General features: G+C 37.6%; 1 protein-coding gene across 2 annotated transcripts; it reads left to right on the forward strand.

The window, feature by feature from the left end:
- Positions 1-1,184: 1,184 nt before the first annotated feature.
- mocs1 (molybdenum cofactor synthesis 1) lies at positions 1,185-16,174 on the forward strand. 2 transcript variants are annotated; one of them, XM_012881863.3, is made up of 11 exons: positions 1,185-1,456; positions 2,640-2,751; positions 3,784-3,951; positions 7,049-7,213; positions 9,269-9,330; positions 9,895-10,006; positions 10,157-10,269; positions 12,967-13,077; positions 13,203-13,323; positions 13,409-13,471; positions 13,579-13,702. In XM_012881863.3, the coding sequence occupies exons 1-10, from the start codon at positions 1,283-1,285 to the stop codon at positions 13,462-13,464; spliced, it is 1,194 nt and encodes a 397-aa protein (XP_012737317.2). In that variant the 5' UTR covers positions 1,185-1,282; the 3' UTR covers positions 13,465-13,471; positions 13,579-13,702. The 2 variants fall into 2 exon arrangements, with proteins under 2 accessions (XP_012737317.2, XP_012737316.2); XM_012881862.3 differs by having other exon boundaries at positions 1,186-1,456; positions 13,409-13,456; positions 13,579-16,174.
- The last annotated feature ends 4,975 nt before the right edge of the window (positions 16,175-21,149 follow it).

Below are 21,149 nucleotides of genomic sequence, written 5' to 3' on the forward strand. Positions count from 1 at the left end.
AATAATAACCGGTCAAGTAAGTCACTGAAAGCCTAAAATCAACATGTCACTGGAAAGAAAGGAATAAGACAATTGAGTTTCATGTGATACCTGGATCCATAAGGTCTGATTAGGTTGTCCTAAATAGTTTCTTATTGAAAGTAAAAGAGGAAGATACTTACTTTTTGTGTCAGAACAGACCTATTGTTTTTTTGTTTCACTTTTTATTCCTCAGTATTGTGTAAAAAATTAAATCTTTGCAGCCAGCAGGGTTCAATAAAAGCAACAAGTCACGACGCAGTCCCTTTATAAGCAATAGGGCTGGAGAGGGTTTTTAAGCAACAATTTCATTCACCTACCATCTGTAGGCATTTTACACAAAGAGCAAAACAAAAATCTTCATGTCCAACGAACACAATTCAGTTGCAATGCTACAGAGCCCGGCAACTGTCAGCAGGTTAAAAAAATGAAATAAAGCAGATGGAAATCCATGCTCATGCTTTACTAAGCTGTGCTCTCAGTTTCTTCAATCGATGTGCACGGTTTGATAAACTGTGCGCTCGGTTTTGTAATCCATTCACACAGATTGTTTGATCACATCTGTCGAGAGCTCAGCATGGCCCACACCTGTGTCATTTTAAACGTCTCATCTTTATGTAAAATAAACAAAGTCATATTACAACCTGCGAGGTGTGCTGATTAAAACAGATCAGCGCTTTATCTTTAACATTTCCACACTATTTACCATGCAAGTGTGGGACATTCGTCCACACTCTCAACAGATATGACTTAGTAACACATTGCAAAACCAAGCACACGGTTTAGCAAAGCATGAGCATGGATTTCTACCTGCTTTATTTTTATTTATTTTTTTAATTATTATTATTATTTTTTTAACACACTGACACTTGACAGGCTCTGTACAATTAATTTTAAATAGTGGATCCGAATGCCACATTTCACTATTCCCTTATTTTTGCTTTAAATTGTTTTTTTCTGAGTTCATTACCAAAAGTTATTAATTTGATACCAACTATTTTCTAAGCAAATTCAAACTATTATCCTTATTTAGCTACATGCAGATGCCACTCATGATCTCTAAATCTAAATCAATCTTCAAGTGCCATCTGAACTACATTACCCAGTATGCACTGGGAATTGCGTCTGTTGATATGATTGGCTGATGAGTCTCCGCCCCTGCCAGCCCCCGGTGTTTAGGGTAACTGACATGTTTCTAGCCGAGAACAGCTCACTCCCAGCGGGTCTCTGACCTGTCAAAAAAAAAAAAAAAACCCACCATATCATGGCTGCTGCAACCATGATATGCTGCAGCTTGAAAAATGCCAGAAAAGTCTTCGCTCGGTGCCGCAACAGGAGCGTCCAGAGGATGTTTTCCAGCGCTACGCACCAGGAAAACGAGACTGAACTCCGAGATTCCACTTTGACTGCAGCAAACTTCCAGAGCAGACCCGGAATGGTAAGGATGGTGCTGGAAGACAGGCTGCGGGTTAAAGCTGGACCTGAAGCTCCTCGGGTTCCGGGTTCGGGTCCTGGGCGGTTTCAGCTCGGGCTAATCAGATTTGGTGACAAAGTTGTGACAGTTGCTGCAGTCTCAGTTCACTTCTGAGGCCTGAATCAGACCACCTTGCATGGGTTGAATATTAACCTGCAACATACTGAGCAGAAATGTAAGACCTCTTGGATTACGGGTTTTCTGGCATGTGATTTGATACCACTGCAAATAACCAAAGGTCTTCATGCTAAATGATCATATTTGCAAAAATTAAACTCAATGGTTTTTGTACTTTTAGACTTAGACAACTTTATTTATCATTTTGTATGTACAGAGTGCATACAGAACGAAATGTATGCAGCTTATAGGAGTATAGTGAGATTCCAGGTGGAATAAGGCAACATTACAGTATAAAGTGCAGCAGTGATCAAAATGTAAACAGTGCAGGAGAAAAAACTGTGCAATCCCAGTGTGCAGGAGAATGTTCAAACCATTTATATGTGCAAAATAATGATGCAAAAAGGCGTTTGTGCAAAAATGCATTTACGTTGAGTTGTAAATAATTAAAAGGAAACTAAAAGTTCAGCAGCATTGGTAATGCCAGATAGGGATGCAGGTAAACAAATGTGCAAATGCGCGTAGTAAAAATATTTTACTACTCAGGATTTGTCTTATGAAATAAACAATGACTGGATTTAATGCATTGCCTTAAACAAAGTCAAGCGTAACATGAAAATGCTCAACTGAGAGCTAATTACTGTTCCTTTCAGGTGCTAATGTTGGCAAAACACTTTTGCTAAAGTGTAATAGTGAATTATTTTGGTTAAATTAAAAGGTTATCTGTAGGCGTTGCATTTAATAACGCTGCTTTTGTGCTGCCATGCCATTGATGAATGTTGAGTCAAGTGATATGTGTGTCTCGTCTGATGCTTCGACCCATGCTGACCTTAGACCTAAAACCTTTTGGGATATTGGCTTCCCTCTGCAGACAGTCAAAGGTCACGGATCGTTTTGGAAAGATGTTTACTGCAGAATTTTGGAAGGATAAGGATTTTAAAAACAGCCACTTTAGATAACAGGTCTGCTGACAGTGTCTCAAAGAAAAATGTGCTTCTGTTGGTCTTTTTTTTCTGTTTTTGTCTTCCAGGAGAGGTTAACAGATAAGAACATCCTACCGTTTTCTGCTTTCTTGACCGACAGCTTTGGCCGCAGACATAACTACCTGCGCATCTCCCTGACTGAGAAATGCAACCTTCGCTGTGAGTAAACCAGGCGTGGGCTGGGATCAGACCCTCGCTGCATAGTAGACTTGATTAAAAATACCACAACAGGCAAAGCAGAAAAAAAAAGGCAACTATTATTTTATATGCTGCCAAAACAATAAACGATTGATCATTTCATTTGTAATAACGTCATTTACAATCCCTATTTTTTATCGATGATCCTTTTTGATGCATAAACGTATGCAAAAATGCAAGTGTGCTTTAAATGTGATGTTGTTTTCATGTGCTTAATGCACAAATTATACCTTGTTTAAAATGTGATACAGCTAATTGATTGAAAGGTATTCAGAAAAACATTTTCTGCATATTTTTTATTCATGCAGCTATGATTCATTAATACTAAGAAGATATTTATGTTTTAAGGACAACCTTTTATCAAAGAGAAAATTAGGTGTTGAAATTTTTCTGAATAGATTGCATTTAACTGTGATGGCTTCCTGTTTGTTTCAAGGGTTCTTTTTAAGTTTTAAATTGATTTTGAACAACACTTTTCCACTCAATAAGCATTTAAACCCGTTCCATTTAAAGCTCTATTAACTATTTGGCTCTTTTGAACTAGTTTTTTAAACATGATGTCCCTGGGTCTATTGCTTTAAGTAATAGCGATTAAACGGTGCTACAGTTAAAGTACTTTCTGATTAACGGAAAATTTATTAGATGGATGAATGAGTGAAGCTCTCTACAGAGTGGGATTATCAGAACAATTAAGTTTTATTTTTTTGTTAGAACCTATGGTTTTGACAGATTTAACGTACAGCTGTGCTCACACTATTCACTTTAAAACACTTTAACTCTTTCGATTATGTAGTTTGTACAAATTTAGAGCTTTGAATCATCTCCCCATTAAAACATTCTGAGTCTGAATGATGTCCATATTATAAAACGATGATGTTTAAGATCATCCAAAATACTTATGTTTGTTAGTCCTCCAGTTTTTTTTTTTTTTTTTTTGTATCTTGAATTATGTGTTTTTATTTAGCGCACTTGTTGGGTGTGTCCATCTCTCAGGTCAGTATTGCATGCCGGAGGAGGGAGTGAAGCTCACGCCGCGGGCCCAGCTGCTCTCCACCTCAGAGGTGCTGACCCTGGCTCGGCTCTTTGTCCGAGAGGGAGTGGATAAAATCCGCCTCACTGGAGGGGAGCCTCTCATTCGACCCGATGTTCTGGATATCATTGGTAAGAAACGGTGTTAAGTGTATTTAGGGGTTACAGCTGCTTTCAAACCTATTCATGGATCTTGAGCTTTTCCCTCTTTTTTGCCTTGTCACAATCTCAAACTTTGATATTTTTTGTTTGGGTTTTATGTAAAAGAAGAACACAATTTACCACATAACTGTGAAGTGGAAAAAAAGTTAATTGGTCTAAGTGTTTGAAAAGTGTGGTGTGCATTTGTATTCGCCCCCTTTTATGCAGATACCCCCAAATTCAGTTCACTGAAACAATAACACCGCACATAAAACACCGTCCCCACTGTAAAACAGCCGGATGGTGTTTTTAGGGTTTATGGGAAGATCTACAGAGCTAATTAAAGGACAAAGGTGTTTTTAAAGTTAAGTTAAAGACCCACTTGTTTACTCTGTCCTACATATAGTCAATTTTATCTTCTATTGTTTTATCAGTTTTTTTTATCTGTTTTATGTTTTGTATCTGTTTTTTTTTATCTGTACTGTTTTTATTTGTGTTTTATCTCCCTGTAATTGTTCAGTGCTTTGTATGAAAGTGCTTTATAAAATTATTATTATTATTATTATTATTATTATTATTACTATTATTATTATTATTATTATTATCATTATTATTATTATTAATGCAAGAAGAAAACCAGATGGAGGCTGCCAAAGAGTTGATACTTGACAATGACCCCAAACATGTAGCCATAGCTACAAATATTCATGAGTCAGGATGACTCAGTAAAAGTCCAAACCTAAAGCAATTCAACAGTCTGAGGCAAAGTCCAAAAATTGCAGCTCAGAGATGCTCTCCACCCAATCTGAGTTATTTTAAAATTCAGTAAATTTAACTTTTGCGCTCGTATTTGTAGTGAAAGTTGGTACTATTGAATCAGGAGAGCTGCACGCAAATGCACGCGTCACTTTTCCTGCCCTAAATGAGGAATGTCCTAAATTCCTACCCTGCTCACATTCAAGCCCTACTTTTTTATTAGTCTGCCACATAAAACCCCAAAGAAATGCATTGAAACATTTGGTTGGACGCTTTTTATACTGCAGACTCTGCAGTGTAGAGACATAAGTGCAATGCAAGGACAGAGGTTTAGGATGTCTGAAGCTAGCAGCCTAAATGAACTGAAGGCTTCACACTGTAACTTCTTGCTGCAGCGATTTATTAATAATAAACAGTGTTTACCAAACCGATATTTTGTCAGATCACTAATGTCTTTCCCAGTGAGATAACAAGCTCAAGGTCTATCAGCATGCAGAATAAAAATATTAAATTCAGAATAAAAGATACTTTTTATATCTAAAATACCCTGAAGCTGTGTTTAGATTTGTGTTTTTCTACAGTTGAACTTATTTAAGTGATCTTTATGAATGATTTCTGTTCGAGTAGTTCACTGATCCGATTTGGAAAGCCCTTTCTTGTTATTTATTTATTTTTTTTTTTTACACGTATAACTCTGAAAGCTTCTGCTGAACACTGGCTTGTTTATGAAGTTTCATGAATGATCAGATGGATGTAGTAACAGTCGCCTCAGACGGCTGATTCATGCGCCAAACCAGCTGACCGCACCAGAACCAAACAGATTTTGGCTGCATTCCTTCAGGTCGAAGAAAGTTTTGTGGAAGTGATGCGGATTTGTCACACCACGGCAGTGTGCTCAGTTTAATGACCGATCATCACTGCTTTAATTTTACAGCCTCGTTTGTAAATTAACCATTTCAACCTCTGCTCTGTGAGCAGACATTATGGCGTTAGCAGCACGTGACATAAAGAGGACGAAAGAGCGTGAAGATAAACACTTATTGCAATGTCATGAGTCAGGTGACCAATGGGATGTCAGGCGACTCTCAGCTTTTTTCCAATTGAAAGATTTGTTAACACAATATTTTTTTTTTATGTTTAAACTTCGTCTCAGCAACCAGATCGCTGGTTTGAAGATGATGATCACAGATGATAAAATGCAGAAAGGTTATCAGTAAATAAAGATTTTAAGAGGGTTTAATCTATTGACGCTTTTATCATCTTTCTACGCCACTCTTTGCTCTTCTTTGCTGCTTTTAAATGAACTTATAACTCTGATGTTTTTACTTTAGAGCTGCGGGTCAATTGTCTTCCCAAGCTGTCTTGTTGTCAAACCGAAATTTAAGCCTAGAAAAAGGAGGCCGTTCTCACTTTATCACAAACTCCCAACATGTTTATTTCGACTATGACAGTAATAAGGTAGTGGGTTGTTGTTTCTTGAAGCCATTTTATTGGATTTAATTTTATTAGGCCTGCAGAGTTTTACAGTTTACATCTTAAAAGGACAATATTGACTGTAATTAAACTACTTTTTTAAAACCTCTCACTCTGCCATAACTACACTTCCCATCACTTTGGTGGACATGCAGCATCTATAATATTGATAATGAATGAATTTATTTCAGACAGACAAACAGACCACCAACTAAAATAAATAAATAAAAGTGATCAGTAAACAAAAATTACAAGAAAATCACAATCAACACATTTATATTGATTGGTATGAGCACCAACGGCACCTTACATATCCATATATGAATTTGAACATGAATAGAAACTACTAATAAAAAACAAATAAACAAAAAGCCATCTCATTGTATAAACCTGCAAGTATAGCCTCTGATGTGACCTTGATTAGTAGTAAGTGTCTGAAAGGGGGTATGAACAAGTCAGACTTATTTATTCATACCCTACATCAGGTTTGATTGGGAAAGTCTGTCAGACAGAACAAATATTATAAATGGCAAGCAAAGTTTTGATTTGTAGCAAATTAAATATAACTGCTCATGAAATATTGTATCCAGGCTGTCACACATTAATATTGCAAATTGGGATTTGATATTTAGCTTTTTGATTTGTTTTTTATACTTTAATCTTGAGCTCATTCTTCTATGTCGCATTTTGTGGAAAACTATAATTGGATATTTTGTGAACTCTTGAGTCTGTAATCCTGCACTTTACAGATCTAACAGTTATTTTTTTGGGGTGTGAAAATAAACCCTCAGTTTGTAGAATGTTTCTTTAAACTTTTGCATTTTTTTCCTCCTTGCTTCCATGGTGCTTTCTTCTGCAGCTGAATTGAAGAAGCTGGACGGCCTGAAAACTGTTGCAGTCACAACCAACGGCATCAACTTGTCCAGACTTTTGCCAAAGCTGAAAGAAGCCGGTCTGGACCTGATTAACATCAGCCTCGACTCACTGGTTCCAGCAAAATTTGAGTTTATAGTCAGACGAAAAGGTAAGGAAAGAGCTTTAAACTGTAAACTTATTGGAACCCCTGGCAAGGCCATGGTAACATAAATTCTTGTTTATTCACAGAAGCATATTCCTTAATTATTGGCACCACTGCTTTAATCCTTAATACTACCTTCTTTTTCCAGGATAACAGCTGTTACCTTTCTTCTATAGTACTTAACAAGCTTAGCGCAAACAGAGAAAAGGATCTTTTGCCACTCATCTTTAGACTTTCTCCATATCAGTGGCTTTCAAAGTTGGTCCCAAATCATCTAATCTGGATTTTTTTTTTTTTATAATTTGCAATTATGGTGCAATTGTTAGGGGTAAAAAGCCATAATGAATGGATGAAAGCTATTTTTTGGCTGTTGATACAGTTGATGTACTCAACTGATGGTTGGTGACATATGTCTCCATTTTCTATTATTATTATTATTATTATTATTATTATTATTATTATTATTATTATTATTATTATTATTATTATTATTATTATTATTATTATTATTATTATTATTATTATTATCATATATAGCACAGAAAACAAAACTTTGAAAACCACTGATCTACATCTGCTAGAGTCCTGGGTCCTGATTTTATTCTGATAAAGCCTTTCTATGCAGATAAAGTTAAGGATCATTATCCTTCTGAGAGACGCGGTGACGACCAATTCCCTGTGTGCTACCAGTTTTTTTAAAATTTAAAATCCTTGGCACAGAATCAGACCCATGGCATCACATACCCTTCATCATAATTAACAGTTGGGATGAGGCTCTTTTCCACATATTCATCCTTTGTTTTATGTCAGACCCGCCTGGGGTGGTTTCTGCCAGATTGCTCAAGCTTAGTCTCATCTGAACAAAAGAGATGCCTCTAGTTAACATCGCTCCCAAACAACTAGCTGGCATTTTGAAAGCATCAAGTGGTTATTATGGAGATCACAGAGTTCTGATTTGAAGTCCCTAGAAACTCTAATCGACTAAAGTATAAATAAATAAAAAAGTCAACATTATTAAATGTGATTGTGCCATGTGTTTCCCTGCTGAATAAATGTACAACAATTATTTTTTTTCAATGTGAGAAATTACAAGCTAAACTTATTTGCAGGCTGTTTACACATCCTTATCAGGGGTACCACATCTGTACATGATTCATACTTAAATTAAGTATTACCCCCCCCCCCCCCAAAAAAAAAAAAAAAAAAAAAAAAAAGAAAGGCAACAGGTTTCAATAAGATCCTGGTAAAGTAATTTAAATTCCAGTTTAATCCTGCTGAATTAAGCTAGAATGTGCCACTTGTGTTACTTTCCAGTAAACTGTTTTGTCTCTGAGTCGGTATGAAATATTTGTTTTGCAGCTTGTTACAGATCATTTGCCATGCTGAGCTACAAACTGCTAATAGCCAGAATCAGTGTGTTTTCTATGTTGCTGCGGTTGTTGATAAAGCCCAGCAGGTTACAGAAGGAGGCTGTAAGCCCCAAGCTCTCAGCCTGGAGGTAACAGCAGGCCGGAGCTCTGGGTAGTTGGCTTCAGGAGTGCAGCAACAGATGGACGGACTGAGATTAGGAAATGAAGAGGAGAAGGAAAAAAAAAAAAAGACCGGGACATGGAAACAGCGCCGTCTCTTTATTTATGAGATTAGTCGCTGAAGGTGCAGACTGAAAGTAATCTTAATATTTAGGATTAGTAGAACAACAAATGTGATATTTAATTACCATTACGGGAACAGCATATTATTTGATCCACCTCTTGCAGAGAAGATTAGCTGCAACCACAGCTGCCTGGATTCATTGGTTACCTGCTCATGGAGCCAAATGATCCTGATCTTTATAGTTGGCTGTTAAAGAGCTGCAGAGGGATTAGAACCAGTTTTTACAATTCCACTAAGCTGATGTGAACAAAGAAAGCAAACATTGTGTTCAGAGGTTATAAAGATGAAGTGGAGCATGTCTTAGAAAGTATTACTGACTAGTGATTTCTGTGTTTAGTATGGATCTTTTTATTCTTAACTTATTATATGGAAATTAATTTCTTCTCCATCTTTCTGCATTTTCCTCAGGTTTTCATAAAGTCATGGAAAGTATTGATAGAGCAGTGGAGTTGGGCTACAATCCAGTCAAGGTGTGTTTTAAATTTTATGAATTATATAATTATCCATTATTCATAATAATAGGGTTCTTTACATCACTTGTTGTGTTTGGCAATTACTTGCACTTTTGCTAAAAGCTCCAGAAAATCCAGGAGAAACATACACTAGCACTGAAAGCCATAGCAGATGAGTAGATTAATGTAGGAAGAAGATAAATTTAATGCAAAAAATACTAGTGCAGCAATTATTGGCACTGATTACCATTTGTGTAAAATAAAATGAACTGAAGCATTTTGTGAATTTAAACTTCACCAGAGCATCCAGGAACCTTCAGGTTGTAATCCAGAGCAAAACAGAATTTCCCAGACTTTAGTCATCCTACAGAATAGAATTAGGGGGACATCTACTGGCTGATCTGTGAACTACAGTTACACCAAATCCCTAAGCGTCTCTTGTCAACTTGTTGAACAGTTAAATACAGACCTTTCAATGTCTTGTTACCTTACTGACAAAATGTCCTCCCACTTTGAGACTTTGTATTTAATATTTTTATGGTTATATAACGTCTGCATATTGTTGTGTGCTGCCATCTGCAGATCAACTGTGTGGTGATGAGAGGCCTGAACGAGGATGAGCTCTTAGAGTTTGTGCAGTTCACAGAGAAGAAGCCTCTGGAGGTGCGCTTCATTGAATACATGCCCTTCGACGGTGAGTCTTCACTTTTTACATCACAACCCTGTTCATATCAGGGATGTGAAGAGGGGTGCCTTCGTGTAAAAGAAGTTTCTGTCTTGGATTTGTTTTCTTTAGCTCATATCCCTCATACAAACCCCAGACAGTCTCTTCTCGTCTCTGCAGGAAACAAGTGGAACTTTAAGAAGATGGTGAGTTACCAGGAGATGCTGGACCAGATCCGGCAGCAGTGGCCCAATCTGGAAAGGCTTCAGTCTGGACCTGCTGACACTGCCAAGGTAAGAGTCAAAGATTGGACACAATTCTTATGTTGCAAAAGTTTTCAAACTACTTCAAATTCAAACAATTTGTCAACTACAAACTTCAGTACATGTTATTAAGATTTTGTGTGCTGGTCCATCTGAACATTATTTTTAATTGTAAAGTGGAAGGGACATTATACCTGACTTTTAAGATTTCTATGCAGGTTAAAATATGTGAAATGTTTAGTTCTCTTGACTCTGACACCACTAAATAAAATCCAGAGCAACAACTTGCTTGCAGAAGTCTCTTGATTTGTAAACTGAGTCCATCTGTGTGTAATTTAATCTCTGTATAAATGAAGTAGTTCTGGTAAGCTCTGTAAGGTTTGTTAGAACAACAGCATCACAAAGACCAAGAAAGCAGACCAGGTGGGAGAATCTGTTGACACTAATCTGGTAGTTAACATGCAGAACATGATCATGTAAAATGAGACCAAAACACAACTTTTTTGGCCTGCATGCAAAACTAAAACTGCTCATCAGTCAAAACACCCTGTACCACAGCAGAACGCAGAGGTGGTAGCAGCATCATGCTGTGGGAATGATTTACTTCAGCAGACGCATGAAAGCTGATCTGGTAGATACTGCACAATCTGGCAAGGAAGCCTGTTAGAGGCTACAAAAGATTGATGCTGGATGAGGGGTGTAACTTTCACCAGGAAGATGACCATAAACACACATCCAGAGCTACAGTGGGATAGTTTTAATCAAATCATATTGATATATTACTCTGTCCTAGTCAAAGTAAAAACCTAGAAGAATTTGGAATCTTTGTTAGGACATGAGTATTGATGTTCACAAAATCCACTGTCCAAGCGGTTGAGGTATTTTGAAAAACTAGAGGAGCAAAAAATTTACAAAGCTAGCTTCTCTCAAAGCTTCTCTTCACAATTATGCTCTAATTTCATTGTTTTATCACATAAAGTCCAAAGTCAAGGGGTGAAAAAAGTTTGAGGTGTAATCTTCGTTGTTTTGCTTTGTGTAAATCAAACCGACAGGTTCTAAACTCTCAGGACTCCTAATTCTGTAACGTTTTAGACAGGAACTGTGGAAAAAGTACTACAAGGGCCTGATTTTCAAAAGGTTTGTTCGTATTAAAACAGGTACAAAGTGATTAATGTGTACAAAGCCGATCGTTAAACCTGGAGCAAAGCAATTTGCTTTTTGAAAATGAGGAGAACAGTGAGAACAAACTTGTTTGCGTGAGTGCCTTCAAGAATATGAGATCACATGCTAATGACCAAAACACACAAATTCATGTAAGGGAATATGCAAATATAAATATGTAATACCTGCAAAGTGATTTTCTAATGCTGAAACTGAGGATTGGTGCAGCATATTTACCATCTCAGAGTCAGGTGAAAACTCACACTCATAAAATGCTTGTGGTCCTTGTTGCCAGAAAGGATGCACTGGTGTAATGACAGAAGAAGGACAGAGAGTGTCTCTGTATGTTAACATATTTGGACTGTTGGACTAACAACAGCAGAATAACTTTAGTGGGGAAAAGACGCAGCCTCCATTGGACCCAGCGTGCGGGGATTCGGGCGGGACGCGGTATTAATTTTCATGCACCAAGGCGAAGAGTAACAAACCTAATCCTAAACATTGTGGCATGCTTGTAAATCAACAAAGCTGAATAGTAACCGCCTCCTATACAGCCTGTAGGCTGTAAAGACGTCAAACCCTAAGGATGGAAACCATTTCATTATGCTGGACTGACTGGAATCACTGAGGAGGGAAGGGGAGGGAAGCGTGCTGTGCAAGTCTGAGCGTATGTATGTGTGTTATTATGTAATATGTGGTCATTCTACAGCAGCGGGTCCACAGGCTATCCATAACTCCCTCCCTTATCGTTCCAATACGGTCTCAGTAACTTCCATCCATTTTCTCTACCCGCTTATCCAGGCAAGGTCGCGGAGGAGCTGGTGCCTATCTCCAGCGGAGATAGGTAGAGTGAGAGGCGGGGCAAACTGGACAGACCTATTTATGTTGTTATTTTTCTTTTAAATAGTTATCATTATTAGCGGCCTTCAACGACTGGAGGGAGGTTTCAGTCAACAGGAGCCTGAGAAGCTCTGCTCAGCTGTCGCATTTGACATGACAGCCGTCAGATACACGAACCGGTAGAGTAACGAGTAAACGAGGATAAATCTGATTCGTCGGCTCTAACATTTCTCATTAAAGTGAGACATAAATTAAAAGTTTTTTTCTTCTGTCTTATAGAACGGCTGCTGACAATGTAACCTGTTTTTCTTTATTTTAAAGAATAATTATTATTGTCTCTAAGGCAACTTTAACAGCAGCAATTGTCCATTCTTTAAAAAAGTTTTTTGTGCATCCTTGGTATCAGGAGTGATTATATAAAAGGATTTAATTTTCCCGCTTATTTTGACAGCAGCTCCCAAACTGCCATAAGTAGCTGCAGTTTACTCATTTAAATAGGGCAGACCAAATCTGGGTTGTACTTCTTATCCACTAGAGGCGCAATATTTACGATAAGGTGCAGCACAGCCACTTTTTGCTCTCACAGTTCAACACAATTTAGCTGTCTTTATTTGGAATCTTTGAAAACCAGACCCTAAGGGTCCATTTGAACTGAATCAGCGTTATTAGATAATGATTGCATTTGTTTCCTAAACTCTTGTTTTTGTGCCGCTTTCTTTTTTTCAGACTTTTAAAGTTCCCGGTTTTAAAGGTCACCTGGGCTTCATCACCTCCATGTCCGACCATTTCTGCGGCTCCTGTAACCGTTTGCGTATCACTGCAGATGGAAACCTCAAGGTAAAGGTTGACTTTTAGCAGAACAGGCATTCAATAACATTTTTAAACCCAAAGCAAGAAGTTGTGGCTAAGATTGAAAACCTGCATGTTTTTATCTTTGACTCGCTCTCCTCTTTGCCTCTCAGGTGTGTTTGTTCGGTAACTCTGAAGTTTCCCTCAGAGACCTTCTCCGTTCTGGGGCGTCTGACGAGGAGCTCCTGGAAATTATCGGAGCTGCTGTGGGCAGGAAGAAGAAACAACATGCAGGTCACAGTGCACACAGACTCTTTGGGTGATCAGTTACAGCTAATTGCATTTATGGTGGAAGTAATCAGTTTGTGTCTCTTTTCAGGCATGTTCAGTATCTCTCAGATGAAGAACAGACCTATGATCCTCATTGGTGGGTGACTCAGCTGTACGTAATCTCCCAAGCTCAGTTGTGTAACACTTTGCTAATGAATTATTCTGTTTCTGAATATTTTTCTGAATATTTTCTTTTTTTGTTGTTGTTTGGTGTCGCAGACATGTCTGAGATGTTTCTGCCAAGGCCAGAAAACCAACAGAGGGCTTCATTCATCGTCACTGAGCTAAAAAGTGGCCCGCTCCTTTATCTGTCTGCATCCTCTGACGAGTCTTGTTCAGGCATCTGGAGATTCCTGAACAGAGACGAGTTTCTGTGCCTTCCAGGCTGCACTGCTTTAACACAGACAGCCTTCAGTTGCTGCTTCAAGACCTCAGCGAGTGGCGGTTCACTCATTATGACTCATATCGGCAAAGAAAAGTGCCACGATGTGACACCGCTTCACTCCTCGGACTTTGATTATGATCTAGTTTTCACCAGTTTTCACACTAAGACTGCAAGTTTCCCGAAACGCACAAATATGAGCTTCATAAATGAAGACCGTCTCAGGTACGCACAAGCCAGTGTTCCTAAGGAACCGGGGAGCCCGTTAGTTTCTGCTCTCTGCACACTAAAAACCAAACTGAACCAGAAAAATCAAAGTGTCAGGTTGTTTCACAGTGGAGGTTCTGCTGAGGAACGCCCAGACCAGACTCCGTTAGCCTTAGACAACGCTGAAGCCCAGCTGACGCACACAGACGCCCAGGGCAGAGCCACCATGGTGGACGTCGGGGGGAAAGTTCCCACATGCCGAACGGCCACAGCCAGCGCCACCGTCGTCCTTGGCGACGTCGCCTTCCGCCTCCTCCGAGACAACCAGCTGGCAAAAGGCGACGCCTTGACTGTGGCTCAGCTGGCCGGCATCATGGCATCGAAGCAGACCGCCGCTCTCATCCCGCTCTGCCACCCGCTCCCGCTGGACCACGCCTCCCTGACCTTTCACCTGGACGAGCCCCGCTGCTCTGTTGTTATCACCGCAACCTGTCGCACCACGGGACGGACGGGGGTGGAGATGGAGGCGCTGACGGCCGCCTCCGTGGCGGCGCTCACCGTCTACGACATGTGCAAGGCCGTAAGCCACGACATCGTCATCACGGATGTTAAACTCCTCCGCAAGACGGGCGGGAAGAGAGACTTTCAACGTCAGTGAACACAGGGAAACTGAACTGGAGGCAGGATGCAGAAGGTCCCTTTCTGCAAAGCCAAGTGTGCCATTAAGCAGAGTTCCTACAACTTTTTCATTACAAAATCCCTCTTTGAAGAATCTAATTACTAGATTTGTTTGCTGTATAATTTCAGCAGATACTGGCTATTTGTGTACAATTATCTCTGACTCTGCTTGAATAGTAGTTCAGTTTTACTATTTTCTAGTTTAAAAAAATAAAACCATGCAAGTATTGTATTGAGCCAGTGCCGTTTTGGTATCTGGACCAACTTAGATCAGCTTTATTTCCAAATCAGTAACTCTTTAGTCAAAAAGGGAACAGATAATCCAAGACTACATGGAGAAGGTGGATTTTGTGAACCTTGGTACTTTTTGTTGAAAAAAGAAAAACAAGAGTTTTTGGGTTTCGTTTAGCATTCTACTTCAAGTTTATGAACCACAAGTTCACTTTATCCTGAATTTGTTGAGCTGAAACAAGTAATTTGATGTAGCAAATAAAGGTAGAAGCGTTTTTATCTGATATAGAGCAATGAAAAATTACAGGAATATTAAACTTTGTTAGACTTGTATTGTAGAAAGAGTAAGAAGGAAAAATGTCTTAAAAATCAAACATTTTCCATACTCTGTCTTCTTTTTCTATACTTGAAATTGCATAGGAACCCTGGTTAAGGCTATTTAAAAGCTTCTACAACCACATCAGGCAATCTGATTGTAATCCCAGCTGACCTTCACTATACTTGAATCTTAATTTGTAAATCAAATCAATTTAACCAGTGTCCATCCTTTAATTTTACGTTGTGTCTTGCAGGAATTCATTTATTCCACGTTTTGTCTGCAAACCGTGTTTCTCAGTTAAAAACAGTGAACATTAACGTTTGCATTCTGAATGTCTTTAATCATCTTAAATTAACTTTGAACGCATGCCTGTCACATCTCACCTGATGTGCATTGTTTTACCTAACATCATCATGAATGTCTGTACAGTTTTATAGAGTTAATTTAGTCTAATGCAGCTTAACTCATCCCCATAGAAGTGTTGATCTCATTTTATGGGGTTCATTTTTGCATTTTTATAGTTCATGTGACATCTTAAGTCTAGTTTGTAAGCTATATCAATTCCTCATTACACAATTATGTACCTAATAGCTAAGATATGTGAGGGTCTGAGTGTTGGTTTTTCTCTTGTTATAGAAAATAGTTGTATTCATTGACCTCCAAAATCCTTAGTATTTAAATTTTTACAAAGATATGCAGACGAGGAGACGAGTCTCTGGAGGGTAGTTTACAAATTTCCAGTAGAATATTCTATTCTACAGATTCTCCTATGAAATGTTCCTTTTGTTCACAGTCTGAAACATAATTTTGATGTGTTTGAATCCAGAATTAAAAGTAAAGTAACTGCACACATTTTACATCTTCATGGTGTATTTCAGTTAAAAGCAGCTTAGTTTTTCTATGAAATAAGTTTATACAGACATTGGACAAAACAGCCTTGATCTGCACTAATGACAGTGTAGAAATGTAGAACTAATTTAATAAACACATGATTCTGATGTCCTGGTACTTGTGTTTTACTGGATGCTACAAACAACACTGCACTCCAATTTCCTCCCTACCCTTTTTCACCTTGAAGCCTTAAAGGTGCAAAAAGTAAGATAACTTCTGTAAAATCAATCTAAATCATTCTTATTTCTCACCTGGGATGGAATTCCCTATAAATAATCTCCATCAACAATGTCTTAGTTGAGTTTTTCTCCTTTCAAACCAAGAGATACAGTCTGGAAATACTTCGTATCCATGTGTAATCTGTGTTTCTTTCCTGGATCCTGAGCCAATCATATAAGAGTTCCCAGGGTTCCCAAAACAGAGTGCAGCATTCGGTATTTTATTTTGGAAAAAGAGCAGCAGCCTGTAAACTTGGAAGCCAGTAAGAGAACAAAATGAAAGATCCTAGATCTGTCCTGCGGAAGTAAAAATTCAGTGCAACAACGGACCTTTGAAGAAACGAGGGCTGTCCATGAAAGGCATTCTGTGTGTTGTTCTGATTTGTTCCAGTCTGTTACTTATAGTTCCTTTAGTGATGAGTGCAATCAGATACACTTCTACTGTAACACGTCCGCATCCATTCCCAAGAACCGAGTGATAGATTTTCATAGTGTCTAAACCTCTAGTCCTCAACGGTCGATGTCCTACTTGTTGTAGATGTTTCCCGTCTCCTACAATCGTTATTTACATATTTGTATTAATTCATCTGCATCTCACCAAGCATGTACACGGCCAGAAAAGCAGACAATAGCAAAATTAAAAAAGGTTTTCTTTTGCATTTTGTTATTTTCAGTTGAAGATACCCTTATGTAGTACAACCTGTTTTTTTTTTTGTTTGTTTTAAGTTCTTAGTCTGCTTTAAAGAGAAGCTGTATATTAGGAGGCATTACTGAAAATCCCACCAAACATTATAGTTTTATTCTTGGTTGTGACTGGGCGACCTTTGGCCCATGGGCCGTCATGGCATGTCAAGGCCTCCAAAAGCCGCACAGTCTACAAATCTGACAAATGACAGATATAAATACAGGACAGAAAAAAAACAGGTGAGTGATCACAGCTTAACAAGCAACTTATTTACACAAAACTTCAATATCTAGGCAAAAATATATGAAGCATATTAGAACAGATGTTTACAGTTCTTTATAACATTACAAAAAGAAGGTAATCTGTACTGTGCACCCAACAAGGTAAACAAAACCTCAAAAGATCAGTTCAACCTGGATCATCTGCTGGAAACTTTCATGAAAAACGAATTAACCAGAAAAACAAACCATCTTGTGTCCTCTGTACTGTAAATCAGGATCACAGATCGTAATCTGAACAGAAATACTTGTGCGGCACTGGCCAACTTGCAGGTGTGTTGAACAGAGTGGTGAGTTTCTACTCAGCATAGCTGACTATTTTTCGTTAGCCTGCTGAGGGTATATAAAAGGATTTTTAAAGTGTAACAGGGTCAGTGTTATATTGGTAAATGCCACTTCACAAGGCAGTAAGGTATATTGAGGTTTTTATAAGTTATGGTTCCAAAGACGCCACAAGTTTCTGTCATACTTTTTTTTTTTAAAGGTTTATAGTAATTTTCTGGCAGCAGTATCTACTCCCATGTGCTGCTGCACACTGCTGGTCATTTGGCTGATAAAAGACTGCAGTACTTAGGCTGAAAATCTATTCAGGTGTTTGGAAACAATTCAAAGGAATTCATAAACTATGAACGGGCCCCCATTTGTTATCAACCTGGCTCATAGTTGCCAACAAAAGAGGAGACTCCACAGACAAAACTTAGCTTGTTAAATTTTTATTTAACTAAAAAAAAGTTTGACTGTGAAAAAAAGAGGGTTAGGGCAATAGAAACATATCTTGGTGTGTGAAAAATGATAAGAAATGGTGAATGGCTTGTACTTGTATAAAGCTTTGGAAGCATTTTGGAGGTCGTCAAGACACACTACAGTCCAGTCATTCACCCATTCACACCCTGACGGTGGTGAGCTATGCTAGTCAGCTCAGGCTGACAAAGGCAAGGCTGCCATACACTGGCGCCACTGGACCCTCGGACCACCACCAGCAGGCAATGCGGGTGAAGTGTCTTGCCCAAGGACGCAATGACAGAGACAGTCAAAGCAGGGGATCAAACCGGCAACCTGCCAATTGCAGGAGGAACTCCCTAACCTCTAAATCACCATTGCCCCACAAGAAAGTAGGACCAAATAACAAAAAATCTGTAACCAGAAACATCACGTCATTTTCTACCCAATCTCCCTGGAGGACACAGAGAGAAGAAGAGCAAAGGGCCCTACTACTGAGTTGGAGCCACCTTTATACCCAATCACACCTACTACACAGGTGCCACTGGGGTTGTAACGAGCAAAACCAATTACCACAAAGAAGGAAAAACAAACGGGCCAACTGAAAGCTCTCAAGCCATTAATACTATGAGCTAATAAAAAATGCAAATAGCTGTAAGATCTTGTCCTTAACAAGCAGTTTTTTTCATTAGCAGTTGAAATAATAGTTTAATTTCTGTTTTTAATAAAATAGTTTAGAAATTAAGACATTAGATTATACATTAAAACTGTATGTTCACTTTAATGCAGTTTAAGTTATTTTATTAGTGAAAATTTAACTTATCGCCTGAGTTTATAGCATTTAAGACTACAATCTTAACTGAAATATTAAAATAAATAAGTGTGGAAAAGATGCTTTAAAGTTACACATTTATTTTGCTTGCACTTTATGTTGATATTTTATTATGTTTTTAGGGATTTATTAAAATGTGATAAAATTGCATTTAGAGCAATGCACAATATAAAACGTTTTGCTCTATATACGGATCAGTTCATCATGTACACTTATATTGTTTGCGATGGAAGCAACAAATATCTACCAAGTTTTTTCCACTACTGTTTTGACAGTAAAAGAAAGTTTCAATTAAAATTTGAGTAACTTGTCTTAATATAAGGTTTAGTTAAAAAGAGATTTGACTTTTTTTTGCAAGATGCATTTAATGTAAAACAACAAATTGTTTTTTTCTTAAATATTTTTATAGTAAAGTTTAACTCACTATCATTTTGCTTCTCCTCTTTAAAGCAGGTCTAAGAACTAAGGTATCTAAAAGCCTTCCTGTTGTCAACATTCAGGAACCTCCTGCATGATTTACTCCCCTTCCTCCAGACCCCAGAGAAAAAAACCCATCCAACCCGAAAAGGGAGCCGCTCCAGTTAACATCAACACCAAAATGCCTTTTGAAATCCACATTACTTGTGCTGTTTATCTGGAGTTCTAACAGTCATCCTAAATTGATGGATTTCTTTTGTTGTTGATCTAATTTCGATATCTTTAGTTACTAGGTCTTCTGTCAGCGCAGGTTTGGTCTCTAGTCCACTGTTTGGAGCACTCATCCTGAGGGTGATGGGTTAACTTGCAGTGATTTTTAGATTTCGGCTACAGAAAAACTGTCTGGCTTCATTCCAATACTTGGAATAGTGAAAATCTCAGTCCAAGTGTGCCTCTTTTTTTTACAAAAACCTTTGTACCTCTGAATGTTTCTGACTACCCTGCATAAGGTAGATGGAGAGATTATAGAAAATGGACAGAACATCTAAATGTAGTTGAATGTATGTATTTACACTTTAAATATCTGAAAAGTGTCTGATTAGTGTAGGTGTAAGTTCAGTTAAGTTTATTTATTTAGCTCACAGCAGAAAAAGCAATAATCAGAACAAGGTCAGAGAGATCTGATTCACATCCAAACTATTTTATCAAATAAATCATTCATAGATTAACATATTTTCAAGTTTTATTATACAATGCCTTTAAATTTTGCTTATACTGATAATATGGATACAAATAATATTTATATCTAAAGAAACCCAGCTGATTGCATCAAATCACTTTGCAGCAAGATTTCATCCACAGAAAGCATGTGGGTAACGTGGAAAGAAATTACCAATTTTTTTTAACAGGAATGATCTTCCAGCAAGACCGAGCACAGGATGACAAGATGTCTGTTGTGGCTGAGTAAGAAATGGAGCTGGTGGGACCTTGGACAGGTCGCTAATCTATGACAGGGCTACAATGATCTACGGTTTGTAAAAAATAAAATAAAATAAAAAGGGAAATGGATATTGGAGACATATTATTGTTTTCAGCAAAATTAAACCACTTAAATTAAAATGTAGAAATGTTTACATTTGTTTACACATGTTTATTATTTTTATTAGGAATGAAGGTTGTTTCAAACCTGAATGTAAATAATTAGCTGCAAAATGCCAAAAAAGAGTTATTATTCTAAATACAAGTTATAAACAACTTCAGCAAATAAATAAATGTAAGCAGTAATTAATTTTATAAAATGCGACATAAATGTAAATAGATCTTTTAAATAGCTTTTTTTATGTATTCCTCTTTTTAATAATCTCGTCATTTATTTATTTTTCATTATGATTGTCAACTTTATTTATTAATTACTTGGTTTTTAAATATATTTATTTTTGTCTATGTTATAATATTTTTGTCTGTTTTATTCTTTCTTTCTATATTTTTACCCCATTTATTTCTTCAACCCTATTTTTTATGCCTGTCTTTTTTCCATTGCTGTATGCATTTCTGCACATTATTCAAATGAGGAGGGATTGGGTCTTATGGGGACAAGTGCTATTGGTTAGTTAGCACCAGCCTTCCATAGTGGAATATACTGCTCCTGCTATCAATGGTCTATTTATTTGCTGTATTTTGGGTATATATTTTATGCTTATATATTTATTGAGAATTTGTTCATTTCTGTATTTATTTCTATATTTATTTTTGATTATGTCAGTGTGAGTCATTCATAACTCTAGGCCTAAACATGTTAATGGCATGTTTTAAGCTACATGGAAGTGCTTCTGTTCAGTTTCATGTTTCTTAACATGAGATGCAAAACGTGTAGAAATTCCTCTAAACAGCAACAAAATAAAAAATCACCACAAAAATGTTTGCCTGTAACAC

This window comes from Fundulus heteroclitus, unplaced genomic scaffold, assembly GCF_011125445.2.
Source record: "Fundulus heteroclitus isolate FHET01 unplaced genomic scaffold, MU-UCD_Fhet_4.1 scaffold_55, whole genome shotgun sequence".
Taxonomy (NCBI): domain Eukaryota; kingdom Metazoa; phylum Chordata; class Actinopteri; order Cyprinodontiformes; family Fundulidae; genus Fundulus; species Fundulus heteroclitus.

Excerpts from the sequence above, each read along its gene's own strand:
- mocs1 (XM_012881862.3), top strand. The coding sequence starts at position 1,283 with ATGGCTGCTGCAACCATGATATGCTGCAGCTTGAAAAATGCCAGAAAA. Across the intron at positions 1,457-2,639 it reads TCCAGAGCAGACCCGGAATG|GAGAGGTTAACAGATAAGAA; the intron begins GTAAGGATGGTG and ends TTTGTCTTCCAG. Across the intron at positions 7,214-9,268 it reads GTTTATAGTCAGACGAAAAG|GTTTTCATAAAGTCATGGAA; the intron begins GTAAGGAAAGAG and ends CATTTTCCTCAG.